This window comes from Strix aluco, chromosome 4 (genome assembly GCF_031877795.1).
Source record: "Strix aluco isolate bStrAlu1 chromosome 4, bStrAlu1.hap1, whole genome shotgun sequence".
NCBI classification, from domain to species: domain Eukaryota; kingdom Metazoa; phylum Chordata; class Aves; order Strigiformes; family Strigidae; genus Strix; species Strix aluco.
Window position 1 is genome coordinate 9238403 of NC_133934.1, and position 14437 is coordinate 9252839.

Consider the following 14437-nt stretch of genomic DNA (forward strand, 5'->3'; position numbering starts at 1 on the left):
AATATTTCTCAACCATATTTTCCCCAAGGGTATATCCCAGTTGGGAAGACACCATGGGCGAACACTCAGTTTTGCAACAGGTGCTGGTCTGATAGGAAGGAGGTGCTGGAGCTCTGTCTTCTTTTCCTTTTTACTAAAAGTATATGCTTTCAGGGAAAATCTTTTCATTAAAAGGGAAAAAAAACAACACCCTAAACCTTTGACTGTATGAATACCACAAAATTCTGGCCAAAACCTAAAATATTTGAGTTGGAATTGCTGCCAGGGTATCAGAGGAAAGGTTCTTTGTAACCCCAACGAGTGTGGGCTTTGCCTCCTGCAAGACGATACCTCCCATGAAATACCACATTTTCAGGCCTGCAGGATTCTTTATTTCTACCCTGCAAGGCTATTGACTGAAACATTCTTATATTTTTAATTTTTACATTTCCACAAGAATAAAAACTTGCATGACAGGAAGAGAAAGGCATTACATTTTTCTCTTTTTACCTGCTCCAACTCTTTCACTTAATGGCAGAAGAGCAGCTTGAGGCCAATGCCACATCCTCAGGTATTCTGAGCTGCTGTAATTGTATTGGTTTTGCAGTCAAATTGGAATCTATGAATATGCTTAAGCTGCAAAATTAGGATTTCTATCCATATCTGATTACTATCAGAGATCAACTCAGGCCACCTGCATTTGGATCATAGGATTAGGTTCAGACCGATCTGTTTTGAATTACTTTTTACTTGCTAATTATGTAATCATAGCACCAAAGTGTCTTCGTCATGGAATAGGATCCCCCGTGATACATACTGTACAAAACCAAGAAGACTTACGCCTGGTGGAGCGTACAGAGCTGGTGCAAGCCAGAAGACAGAGATAGGCAATGCCGAGTGCAAATGTTGGTTAGCATAGACAGGGTGGGGAGAATGGCAGCCTTGCTGTTGATCTAGCTGCGTTGAGGGCAGCTCTAGAGGACTAATTCTTCTTTATTAAACTGGTGTAAAGGATGAATAAACTATTCAATGTCAAGAGTGAGTTTATGTGTCACTAAAATGAGCCTGAGGACCATCAGACCCAACGTTGCCCCATGTTCCTCCATGGGGAGACTTCTGAGCTTGAACCTTTCCTTGTGTCATTCTATGGTAAAACAAAATTCTCCAGCCTGCGGCAGAGTTCACTGTCATCACTCGTGGAACAAACTGCTGCAGCTGGTAGATAGAATGAAGAAACAGGGATTTCAACTTTCATGCTTGGTCTTTGGTTCTGCACATTATTGCAGAGTAACTCCAGCAGGGAGCTAGTGGTGGGTTCATTTGTTTTAGCTATTCCAGCCTGCATCTTCTGTCCAGCCTTCCCCCTTTTTTCCTTCAGCCCACAGAGGTTGCCTTTGGGCCACCCGGAGCCACTTGAGAAATTGGGTTTATCCACATTCCCGTTCCTTGTACCCCCTCCTTTCTGGGCCTCGCAGGGATTGTGGACAGACTCACAGGAATAAAGAAATTGAGATCCAGAGACTAAACTGAACTTTTCAGCACATGATTACTTCTGCCAGATCACCCTCCTATGCAACATTGGGTGTTGCAATGACCCTACATAGAGGTCTGTGCTGTTTGTTGTGACACACCTGGTGGTGTGGCCGTATTTTGGTCACTAGGGGGTTGAAACCATCCTTGTAGATCAGCCAGAGACCTGACTGTAGTGTGCACAGCTGTCTTTCTGCATTACTACCTGCCTGGGGCAGGCAAGGCTTACCTCTGGCTAGGAGGAGCTCTGGACATGTGGAAGCATCAGTAGGGCAAATATAAGATACATTTTTTTTTAAATGCTCTTTCATTCTCCAACACCTGCTCTTATTTACTCATTTCCATTTCTTACTCCCTTTGCAGAATACTTGAGGAGCGAGACCGCCTTTTTGGAAGAGTTGGTGTTTGGAAGTGGAGATACTATTGAACTTTCCTGTAACACGCAAGGCTCTTCTGTGTCTGTTTTCTGGTTTAAAGATGGTATCGGGATTGCACCTACCAACAGAACTCATATTGGACAAAAACTGTTGAAGATAATCAATGTGTCATATGATGACTCGGGGCTGTACAGTTGCAAGCCAAGGCATTCCAATGAGGTCCTGGGAAACTTTACAGTCAGAGTTACAGGTACGTGCAGAAATACAGCTGTCTCAGTGACTTCTTTTTTTTTTTTTAACTTTTTGCCCCTTCACAAGTTCAGCACAGCTGGTGCTTTGCAGTGTTCATCTGTACTTGGTAGGTCTCTACCTCCCTTGTAACTCCTGGCAGTGATTAGACTGACAAAACAAGCCAATTGAAGAATGCTTCTGTGTCCATACCAAATGGTAAAGCTTAATACCGAGAGAGACTTAGAAACGGTGCTAGTCCTAAATCCCCCTTAACATTCAAATAGATGCAATGCTACATGTGCCTTTGAAGTCTTTTGTGAGTGAACTGTGGCTCAGGGAGGTTGAGTGAGTTTTTCCACTTTATGTGACATATCAGTGGCAAAATTGCATGTAAAGGCTGGAAGTTCCTGAAAACTGTTTGCCTGTTGTAGCTGATAAATCTCTTCCGTCCATCCCAATTATCACATATTACTAGTTTACTTCAGATGTAACTTACCTGTGAATTGTATATATCTCAAATATGTGCTTCATCAAAGGTACTTATTGGGATTCACATATTGCAAACAAGTGCTTTGTTAGGAAAGCACACACTGTCATTTGCTTAGCCGTATTTTCCATGATTGGGACAGTGGGAGAGAACAGCTACAAGCAGTCGAAGCCTGTATCACTAAACAGAGAGTGGCAGAAGTATCTGTTGTTCCCAGATAGCTAACTGCTAACATTAAGATCACCTCCATGATTTCAGGCTGCTGCATTGGTAAATGGATACTCACCACTGTGAGCAGATAGAAAGCCTCCCGATCACACAGATTAAAAGCTTGAGTTTTCAGAAGAATTAACCACTCGTGGATCTAAGGTTTTGAAAATTTTCCTTTGGCCTTGTGCTTTTGAAGCTTTTTCAAGCATCCCTGAACAGTAGGTCCTTGCTTCCAAAAGTTGAGTTCCCTCAAAAAGTAAGGGGCTCTGCCTGAAAACCAAGCACAGAGATGTTTGTGATTGTAAATCACATCTACTCCATAAAGGGCTTTCTCTTGCCAGGAATAGGATTTTGTGTGAGAGAATCAAACCATCATGAGAATAAAAGCTCATTTCAACAAGCCTTCACCAACATCTGCTTTTCATTGAACGTTACTGGAGATTGCTGTGAATGCTTCAAGGTCATATCAATTAAATGGTTAAAGAAGTATTTGGCCCTTGAAAGGCTTTCTTTAACTAGGTACGATTATTGGAACTATCCAAGGAACTGCAGGTTGTTAGAAACGTTACTCTTTTTTTTTTTTTTAAGTGACATTAAAATGCTTTTGAGTTCAAGGGGCAGCAAGAAGGCAGAAGAGGGCAGCTGGTTATACGCTCAAATGAAACAGCTGCCAGCCCCAAAAGTTCGTAAAGTGAGAAATTGTTTTTAATAGTGGAAGGGCTGATAATCCTCTGCTTTTAAAAAGTTTAAGCCCCTGTGTTTTTCCTCTTCGCTAATAATAGCTAATAACAGCTTAAGAACAAGCAAGTAACCTGAACCTGCTTTCTGACAGCATTATGAGTCTTTGATTCTATTAGCCCACTGTCATTACCACCAAAGTGCTGGTAATGTGGGAGTCTCCATTTTAGCTGTCAGCAGCACTTGTTTTAAACTTTGAAGCCTTGCTTTATGTGGCAATAGTGGCGCCTCTCGTATGTTCAGAAATTTCTTCATAATTAGTATCGATCACTCAGCGTGGCGCTGTGAAGATGAGATTGTTATCAGAGATTTGTGGTTTGTGTTCCTACTTTTTAAAGGTAATGCCAGTGATCAGCTCAGCTATCTGGTCAGGTGTTTATGTGGGTATCTTATGTTTAGGTCTGGAGTTGTTCTCTGCATTAAACTGGTTTAAATCTGTAGTAACGAACTGGAATTGCTCTGATCTGTATTCTTAAGTGAGAAAAACTAGGCTAGGTGTATTCAGAATAGCTGATACACACTTGTGTGTATTTCACAAAAAAAGTCCCGTTTTGAGACATGTTTCCAGATTCTAGGAGGATATTAGGATTTTCCTAGTGGGGCCATGAGTTTTGAGCCTGCAACAAATTGGCCCTTCTGCAGTGACTCTCAGTGTGCACAGTGAAATGCTTGGTGCTGAAGATAGAGCAAGGAGATGCTGGAGCTGACATTTCAGGGTTGAAAACCAGGTTGATTAATAGCAGGGTTTGATCTCTTTAAAATGCCTCTCTTGACAGACACGGGCTTGAGTGTTTTGCTAGTTACAAAAAGAAACGCACTGTCCTCATAAAACCTGAGCACTTGAAGAGGATCACAAGTAGAGGCTGCATGCCCAAACTGATCTCCAGCCCTGTTGGCAGAAGCTCCATTTCTGCAACCATTTCACACACAGAACAGCCTTTGGATTTAGTGGCCAAGCAGCACCAGTGTGATGAGCATGGACTGGAGGCTGGTACCTGTGAAAAGAGCTTTCAAAATGCCCAAGACTAAGCTCTTCAACACAGGTGACTAAAAAAATTAAATGCATTTCCATTCATAATTAAAGTCCTTCTGGGAATAGCATCTAGTAGTTCTTGCTGATGCCAATACTCATCAGCTTCTGAAAAGGATTACTATTTTAGTAAATGATTAACAAATAGCTTACAAAGTTTTAGTCACCTTTTGAAATAAATAAGTGATGTTCTAGTAACCTGAATAGGACAGTATCTCTGAACATGGGATATTTGGTCTGAAAACCTAAGCTGCATCTCTCATCTGAAACATAAGCAAGGTCAAAGACTCTTCCCTCAGTCTTGTGGAAATGTTTTTGAATTGGTATAAAAATTGATTCTGCTCCTCTGGTCACAGTTGTTTCATTGGAAACCAGGAGTAATCTATAATCACATGTTAATATGTGGATAGCCAAATCTGAGAGTGCAGGGGTGAGAATGTGCTGGTTTCTCTGTCGATGCTGGTGGGGATTTGGCTCAGTTTCTGCCTTCGCTGGGACTTGAGTAAACCTGCTGGTTCAGCCAAAACACCTAAACATCCCCTTCACTTTCAGCAAGCCCCATGGCATTTCCCTAGTTCTGCTGCCAGCGGGACCTCAACTGTGGATTTTCAATTAGATACGTGCTTGAAGTCTTCCTTGAGACTTTGCCAAAGAGAAGGTGCAAAGCATGATGTGCCACTGCAGTCTAAAGCAAGGAAATGATTCCTGTGTTTCTTGCTCCTGTAGATGGTGAATGTGTTTGGAAAGTCCTGCCAGATTCAGCAGAGAAGTAGTATTTGTTGTTACTTTTCCCCTACCTGTTTTTTTTTCTCCTTTTTTTTTTTCCTTTTTTAAAAATTTTTTTTATTTTTACCTCCACTGCAGAGAACAGCAGAAAACTCGAGTGCATCTTGAAATGAAGGAGGTGCTGCCTGGCTTGGTCTAAAGTAGTGTTTTACGTTTCTGGCCACATGTTGAACACTCAAAGTTTCCTGTTTTCTAGCATTTAAGGCCAAGTTCTTTTACCGCTGTCTCAGAGTATAAAGGCTGCTGGGTTGTTAGCATTTTGCTGTTACTTAAAAAAGAAATTCCTGGAGATTATATGAAGTCAGTGATGCTAAATCTTCCAGACACTGAATTGTACTAAATCGTGTGTACTAAGTCAAACACTAAGCTGCTATTTTATCATGGGATTTACGTTTGCAGTAGTCGTTCGGGGGGAAAGAGGGACTTCATTGTGGACAGCCTGGAGAAAGTGAGGTGTTAGACCACTTTAAGAGAAACAGCTCAGGATGTTTTGGAGAGATACAGATGGAAAATTCCCACCTGATAACCTGTATTGAGTTACAGCCTTGAGGTGCCTCTGCAGGAGGAATATAACTGAAGGGAACTGGTTTATGGAGTAACCATCAAAATGTCGATCGAGAGAGAGGTTTGATTGCAAGGGGAAGTTTTAAAAGCTTTGGTCTGAGTGGTTGAGCAGGGAGTTAACGAGGGGAGACGTAGCAGGGGTGTATTGAGTTAAAAGAAGAATGCCGGGAAAGTGAATTAGAAATGCTGACCTGTTGTTTTGAGACTTGGTGAAATAAAGTCTTCAGAGTGAATGCTAGAAGGGAAAAAGAAGCGGGGGAGAGCTTGTTCTGCAAAAACAAACTTCCCCCTTTGGAATTGCTTTTGTATTTATGAGGAGAAGAGCTCTTTACACAGTATTTGGCATTGAACCCCGGTCTCTGGTGGCAGAGCACTGGCAAACTCATGACACCTCTCTCCCAGTTCAGAAAGCTCCTGGCCAGTTGTCCCTGGCCCAGCAGCATGGGAGGGATGGGCTGATGAAGCTGCAGGGAAGGGTGACCCATCACTTGGATGTCCTCCCTCACTGGAGCCCACTGTGGCACCAACAGCCTTGTCCAATGTGATGTCCCCACGTGCCATCCTCTTTCTGCTTCAATTCTTTCTCCTTTTCCTCCTAGATTCCCCTTCATCAGGTGATGATGAAGATGATGACGATGAGTCAGAAGATACAGGTAATTTGTTTTTCTGGAATACAGAGGCCTTTTCTTTCAAAGAGATGTGGCTCCCAAGTGGAGCAGCTCATCTGGATGTTCGCCTGGTCGGACAGCAGCTCTTTCTCCATGTTGAAATCGGTGACCATGATCCTGTTTATCTAAAAATGTAGAAATAGCTGCCAGAGTAGTATCACTGCTATAATATCCTACAGCTGTAGTAGTGTAATTTTTTTTTTTTAGACTTGATTCTGTAAATTTGAATTCATGATGCATGTAAATCCAGACAAACTCACAATTAGGTTTTTTTTACTACACTGACTTTACACCAGTGCAAACCTTGGCCTGCTTTATTTTCAGCTGTTTTGATTCTGGTCCTTACCAGCATCTTGGCTGGAGTCAGAGCATAAAATTTACGCTAGCCAAGGGCCAAACTGACTGATGCTGTAAGCGGGAGCAACCCCTTTGGCTTTACTGGCTTTTTCTTTCATTCACGTGGGGAAGGGAGCCCCAGGACGGAGCCTCTCAGTGCTTTTTACTCTGAATTTCTTTCAATCCCAGTGCTTGTTTCTTTAAGTGCAATAGCATTAATCAGGATCATTACATGCTTCAGAGGCGTTAGTGTTGTGTTTTATTATGTTCTTTATATTTCTGCAAAGCAAGCTGCCTGTGTGTATGTGTTTTTAATAAATAAATGTCTTGCATTTGAACTCCCAATCAGCTATGTACATTGGCAGAAGTTCAACATGACTGGAAAATTTCTCCTGCCCATAGTGTTGGACATGCAGGACTGTTTAAAACAGGTCTCCCACTGTAATAAATTCATACCGCTGTGTCGGGCAGTATGTGGACAGTAATGGTGAGTTATGGTGCCAGGCAATCCATCAGCAGCAGTTAGTGGTTTTCTGATAGCTCCTAATTAAAGGCCAGATCCTGTGAGGTGACAGGCACCTCTGCAGAGGTGCTCAGGGCTCCTGATACCAGCTGAAGCCTGGTAGAGGCATAGGGTGGGTCAGGCTTGGTCAGGATTTGTTCCTGCTGCAGAGCAGCTTCTGATGAGCACAATTAACCGTTCTTTACTTTTTTTTTTATGTGGTTTGTAGTAAACTCCATCTCTTAGCAACAGGTATCACAAAACATCAGCTGGTTTATGGTACAGAAAGACACGTTTTTCTTCACTGAAAAAGAAAGCACACATTTTGCCGCATGTATTTATAGCCTGTAGTCTGGGTCTTCTTGACTTCAAGGCTGTCTCTTTTTTTAGACACGAAGGTAACGACTGGCTTTGCTTAAAGTTGTCGTTATACAAAGTTGGATTATCTTCTGCTTTAAAAACAGTTGATTAGCTTAACGTGTCATCACAGTGGAACCTCATGGCGTGTTATGACGTGAATGTGCTTTATGTTGCTTTGTTTGACATCGGACCCTCCGCTTGAGCTTCACAGATCTTCTCTTGAGTCTGGGGAGCCATACTGTTAACCCTGGCACCACCACCACTGGGACATCCCACCAGGGACAGGCTGCAGGACCATCCCGGGCAGGCAGATATGTGGGTGTAGCCAGTGCCATGTCCTATGGACAGCCCAAAGACCTGTGTCCTCCGTCTCTTCTGGCAAAAAGATACCCTACTAACAAGGTGTATGAGCCCCTGCTTGGCCATCAGACATAGCCATGGTCAGTAGTTAGAGGAGCGAAGGCAATAAACACACTTTCATGCAAAAGAAAAATATAACCGTTAGTTATTCATCTTTAGGGGGAGATAATCCATCCAGAACTGGCTCATTGCCTGTTGCCATATTGCACGTCACTGAATAAAAACCTTGTCTCCTGGCCCCTTGCAATGATAAGTTAATTTTCTGGCTTAATTGTGTTGTTAAGAAAGTTTCTTGTCCTCATATTTATAGAGAAGAGCTTGGAGAGCTGATTCCAATAGCATCATCAGTTTGAAGCCAATCTTGTTAATTTTGGGGTTTTGACCCAAAATTGTTGAACAATGGGAGCTGGCAATACCGAAGCAAGAGAATGAGGGGAAATCTGTCCTAAAAGAAATGAGTGTTTGGTGCAAAAACTCCTGGAGAGCACTGAGTCAGGCCCTCCACGTGGAGCGCCCTGCTTTGCTCACCCTCTTTTAAGCATCCTCTCCAAAGGGCAGTACAGAAACGGGGCATCCCTTAGGGATGGGCAGCAGAAAAGAAGAAAGAGAAACTTCAGCAACTTCAAATCATCGGCCTGTTTGTTGCAGCCTTGTCACAAATCACGATCCGCCTTTGCAAAAAGAGGCTTTCCAATACCTCTGTTCTCTACAGCTGTTTTTCCTGGCCCTGAAACAAAAACAAAACTCCCTTTTCACACACTGCTCTTCTGCCCCAATGCTCCCTACCCCTCTGTATCTGTTTGTTTGGAGCCCCCGCTGCGTAGCCCCTGCACCTTCAAAGAGCCCCTATAATCTCCAATTAAATCTGGCTGTGTACTCGGAGGCGTCAGCTGGGGAAATTACACAATTAGGGTTGATTCTGTCTGCCGCAGAATTTTGTGGCAGCTCCTAATTGCTAAATGAGTGCTCGGCTGTATTAATTATTCCAAGTATTGCTCTCAGTTTTTTTTAATTGGTCATTCCAGTCAGATGGGTGGCCAGTGTCTTTGACGAACAAAATGGACCGTCGGGCTTAGTGTTTGATGATGGGAAAGGACCAGTGATAATGTTTGCGGGTCCCTTTTTTTTTCACACCTGCACATGCAAAATCATTGCTTGTAATTAATTCAGAGAGAGCGGGTCTAGAAATTTTTCCTGTCTTTCATCCTTCTTCCTTTCTTGCTCCCAAAACTCTCTGGAGTTTTGCAAGCTTTGCTTGAAAAGAAGAGTTAGCAACATTTTCACCCCCTTAAAAAGCAGTAATGAAAGGACTCTGGGGGCACAGCAAACCGAAAGCAGTGATGTTTTGTTCGCTGCTTCTGTGAGTGAGAACAAAGGCACCATTTTCAATGCGTAGACACTTTCTTCCAGTTCCAGTTTGACTTGAGAGCGATGCCCTGGTTGTTTGAATCTTGGCATGTTAATCCAGGAGTGCCCAGCCCGGGTGAACCCCAAATAGCATGGAAGAGCACCTAAATGGAGGGAAGGCACTCAGGGAAGAAGCCGTATCTAATTGCAAGAGGGAGGAGCGGATCCTGCCTTTGCTCCATATGGAGAATATCCCCAGCTGGAAACTTTCCTGGACCCCATCTTGCTCCCCTCTGATGTCCGATGGCAAAATCCCCCTTGGCTTCAGTGGCAAAATTTGCAGCCAGTGGGTTGATGGGTCTCCTGTGAGATTCAATTTCATCTTTTGAGTGAGAAAACGTGCTGAAACGTCACTCTGCAGCTCACGCAGCCCGTGTGGAAAGGGGAAAATCCCCCAGAAGCAGAGTGCACAGAGGAGCCCGGTCCTGGCGAGGAGGCCATGCGATCTAGTTACACCCCCCGTGCCTGGGTGAGTGTCACCGGCGCCATAAAATGGGATTTATTGTAGGCAGATATGTTAATCAAACAACAAACAGCAGGTTATTCGGCCGCCCTTCTCAGTGGCAGTGAAGGAGGACTTTTCCATCCGTGCCTGGCCTTTCCCTGAACTCTCCCCCATAGCCCTTTTAACCTCCTGTAAAGTCCCAGGGAAATCAGGGTGCATTGCCAAAAGGAAGTATTCAGCCAGAAAGTATCCCATGCTTTGGAAACTGAGGACCAGATGTCTCCCAGGATGGTTTCTGCAGCTCCCTCCTCTTCAGCCTTCCCAACACCACTCCAACTGTCCTCCTCCAAATTCAACCCCCTGCTGCTGCTGCCTTGGCTTTTGCCCAGCCTTTGCTTGGTTTCTGCCCTTCCCAATGCATGTGATAGCAGCATCTTCCTTTAACATCAAGGCCTGCTCTTCCTTTAGGGGTTGCACCCACTCTTCTAACATTTTTTTGAATATTCCCCTTTTTTGTGTAGTTCTACCGTTTTCTCTAAGCTCGGATGTTGGAAGGTAGATGGCTACATGATGTCCCACTTTAGCCCACGTTATTGCATAGCATTTGAGGCCTCACCTGGATGTGCTATGTGTTTACAGCAAAGTTTGTAGCTGGGATTTTACAGGAGCACAGGAATTGCAGGAATTCCTCCTTTTGCTTTTGTTTGCGCCAGCTGTACTCCTGTTCTGGTGCCATCTGGGCAAGAAAAGGGCCTTAAGCAGTTTCATTGTTTAAAAAATGAGGCGTACACGGCATGGGTGAGCACCAGATCCCTCTGATACGTGGAGCTGACTCTGATAGGCATCACAGTGCGTTGTGCAAGGCAGTCTGAGGGCAGATGCAAGCCCTCGGTACTGGCTTTCCCTCCCTGGGATGGCATTACTGAGGCATCTACATCCAGCCATGAAAGCAGATGAGACATGAGAGAAATGCACCCGGTGGGGCTGTCTCCAGCAAATGGAGGGCCTCCTGGATGTAGCTCCTGAACATCCAGTTCTTCATGGCCAGGTGGGCTTTACAAGAAGCAATGGGGAGATGAGGAATCATGTGGAGAATGTTAGCAGGTGCTAAAAATTGGTGGGTGAATGGATTGCTTTGGTTGAGCTATATTGACATTGCCTGCAAAATCCTTAGAGCTGAAATGCAGCAGGCAGCCTGCGTGAGGGACGCTGGGGACTTAGACAAAGGCGGGATCATCACTGACTTACCTGAAATTGCAATGGGATGGGTCTCGTGGAGCCAAACACGTCAGGGCTAAGTACATCAGGGAGCAGCTCACATACATCTCAGAGAGATGCAACAAGAGAGAAAACTTTGTACACCCTTGCCATTAAGGGGAAGACGATTGCAGAGGCTAGAGAGTAGCACTGAGGTGGGGCTGTGATGCTGGGTTGTGTTTCTGAGCATTGTCACCGCTGCGGGAGGGGCCAGCAGCAATGCCTTCCCAACAGCTTTGGTGGCCATCATCTTCTCCAAGGCAGTTCTTGAAGGACCAGCACCTTCAGTTTGTCTTGGCCAGTAGCACACAAGTTTGCGACCAGTAGGTTTGGGTACTCTGTGTCTGTGGGTGCTTCCCTTCCTTCCCATCTGGAGGATGTGCTGGTTAAACTCCTTGGCCTCCTCTTGGCTATTTTGCAGCCCAAATACTGTCTGCCCCCATTTCCCTTTGGCCTCACTGTGAAGCACGGGGCTGGGGGGCTGGATGTGGCCCCCAGCATGGCAGGGGAAACACTCCACGTGCAGCTCTGCAGTTTCCTTAAGCTGAAATGAAAGCTTGGGAGGCTTTTTAAAAAAACTCTTTCTTTCTTCCTTCCCAGTATAATGAGTTTGCTGCTGCTGCTGCCTTAATTTGGAGTTAATATGTAATGTTTGTAACACAGCCAAGAAACATCGCTGTACTTGAGGCAGATTTTAAAAAGTATCTCATGCTAGCACTGGTGTTTTAAAACTTATCCCTGTTCAAAGGTAACATGAATCTTTAAAACTAAAATCACTTGTACTTAAAGAACATAAACACGATAAACCAGTTTGGCACTGGCTTTTTTTTGTCTTTCCTTCCTTTAAGGAGGCTACACTACATTTGTGCTCACTGAGGAGCAAAATTTTCCAGTGCACTCAGCTAACACTTTTTCTCTGCTCCCTTGCTGGCCCATCAACATTTTTTTACAATTCCAACATCTTTCTGCTGTTCATGCTTCTTGGCTACTATTGTCCCAAAGGTACATCTGTATCTTTTTACATGCTGAGGCCAGGTTCTCATCCTGATCTGGGATAATTCTCCCTGTTGATTTAAAAGCAGCTACTCTAGATTTATACTGGCATTACCGAGACAAGAACCTGGTCATGAACCTTTCATCACAAACCTAAAATGCAAACACCCTGTCTACTTCTATGAGAGTCATATAACTGGAAAGCATTTCTGTGTCATCTATCTTAACTGCAGCAGGTAGCAATTTAACTGTCACTCTGCACATGCCAAAGCCTCAACAAAAGCATCTGCTCACCAGCTGATATCCTCTATGGCAGAAATGGGCCTGTTCAACTTGGTCTTTCCTTTCTCAGGTGTCCCCTTCTGGACGAGGCCAGATAAAATGGAAAAGAAGCTGCTGGCAGTTCCCGCCGCCAACACCGTTCGGTTCCGATGTCCGGCAGGTGGAAACCCAACTCCTTCCATCTACTGGCTGAAAAACGGCAAGGAGTTCAAGGGAGAGCATAGGATTGGGGGCATCAAGGTAAGGCCTTGGTTTGAATCTCTCTTTTTATCAGGAGTTTTCTACTGACTGTAGAAAATTGTATTTCACAGATTAACATTTGTACATGTAAGAGCACAGTCCCAACTGGGTGGGAATGGGGGTGTCTCTGGTGGCCTTAGCAATTGCTTGACACGGAAGTGTTAAAAAGGGCTGCTGTCCCTTGGGATTGAGAGCTAATTCCCTCTGAGTTTGTCTATAGCAGTCATTCAGGGACTAGGTAAAAATGAGACTGGGTTTATGGTTGCATTGTGGACAGTGATGAGAAAGCAGGAGCAGAAACTTCTGTCCTAATTTCTGGAGATCAGCTCAGGATGTTGAGACATGTTAGAACGAGCTGTAGCTACTCCCAGCTTTCAAGGAAAACCGACTCTGCATCCTTTGAAGGTGTAGGAAGGACCTCACCAAAGAGCTGGACCATCGTGCTGGTCGTCATTAACATTCTTGTGGTATAAATCACTGACTCTTGGTCTTGGTCTTGGATTCCCTTGTAGCCAGAGTAATAGAATCTGCTTCTTGGCTTCTTTCTTCTCCCTCCTTCCTTTCTACCATGAGGTGTTCTGGAAAATGCTCTGGCTTGTGTCAGAGATAAGAGCTAAGGGACACAAAAACCCACTGCACTCAAATTATTTAATTAGCCAGAAGTTTCTGTGCTTCTGTATATGAGGAATTATGGCAGAATTTTAACAGGAAAATCAGCTGTTCTGATTTTGTTGTTATTCCTTTGTCACCTTAAGGTCACAGTCAGACCCTTTGTGGTTTTATCTGGGGAGAATAAAACTGGCAGCAGCTGATTATAACCCAGCATAGCAGGAAGGACTCTTGAATGGCAATTTTTGCCTGCACTCCACCAGCCCTGGCGTATCCCTGGGCTACTGCTAAGGAGAGAAGGTGATTTTTAGGAAGGCACCTTCATCAGTACTCTGAATAGCTCTGTGCTGATGCCTACCACATCTGTAGCATTTTGAAAGGGGGCTAGGTATGCAAAGCGTGCCGGGCTCCAGAAACCAGAAAAGGATTCAAAAAAGTCTTCCCTCCCTGCAGTTTTGGGCTGTTTCTTTCCTGTTAGCTCAGACCCGTTCCTGAAAGAGCCTTTTGTGATTGCTTCAGTGAAGCCTTTGAAGCTCCCTCCTCAGTCCTGTCCCTGCTCCAGCCTGGACAAGGCTGAGGACATGCTCAGGTTTGGATCTTCTGAAAAGTTAAGGAGGGAAAAGAAGTGGGGAAGCAGCTCCTGTGGGTAAACAGCTTTTCAGCAGATAACATTCACAAAGCACAAGCATCTTTTACTAATTGCAGGCTGTAAGGATCATCATGAAGTGTTTTCAGGCTTGCGTGCGCTGTTCGAACGGCTTTTTACAAAACTATGTGACATCAGCTGCACTAAATTATGCTTGCAGAATAAAATCTAAAGCTGAAAGCAATTCCCCTACCCACTTCCCAGTGGTTTTAATCTATCCTTGAGTTTAAATTGACATGTTTCATCCTCTGCAACACGGTAGTGAGTCTTTGGCATCGCTGTGCTTTGTTTCTCTAGGGGCACCTTCCAGCAACAAGCCAATGCTTAAAAGAGCTATTGAAGGCAATGTCAGGCCAATTACAGCAAGATTGGTTTAAGCTCTCTATCTGTCTAGGTGTAG

The 14437-nt window shown here is 44.3% G+C and overlaps 1 protein-coding gene across 5 annotated transcripts in view; it reads left to right on the forward strand.

The window, feature by feature from the left end:
- The window catches only part of FGFR3 (fibroblast growth factor receptor 3), a 57856-nt gene that overhangs the window by 20512 nt on the left and 22907 nt on the right, over positions 1-14437 (forward strand). For all 5 annotated transcript variants that reach the window (XM_074821925.1, XM_074821926.1, XM_074821927.1 and 2 more), the window contains exons 2-4: positions 1873-2136; positions 6532-6585; positions 12613-12782. In XM_074821925.1, coding sequence (XP_074678026.1) covers positions 1873-2136; positions 6532-6585; positions 12613-12782 — 488 coding nt within the window. The remainder of the gene's footprint in view (positions 1-1872; positions 2137-6531; positions 6586-12612; positions 12783-14437) is intronic.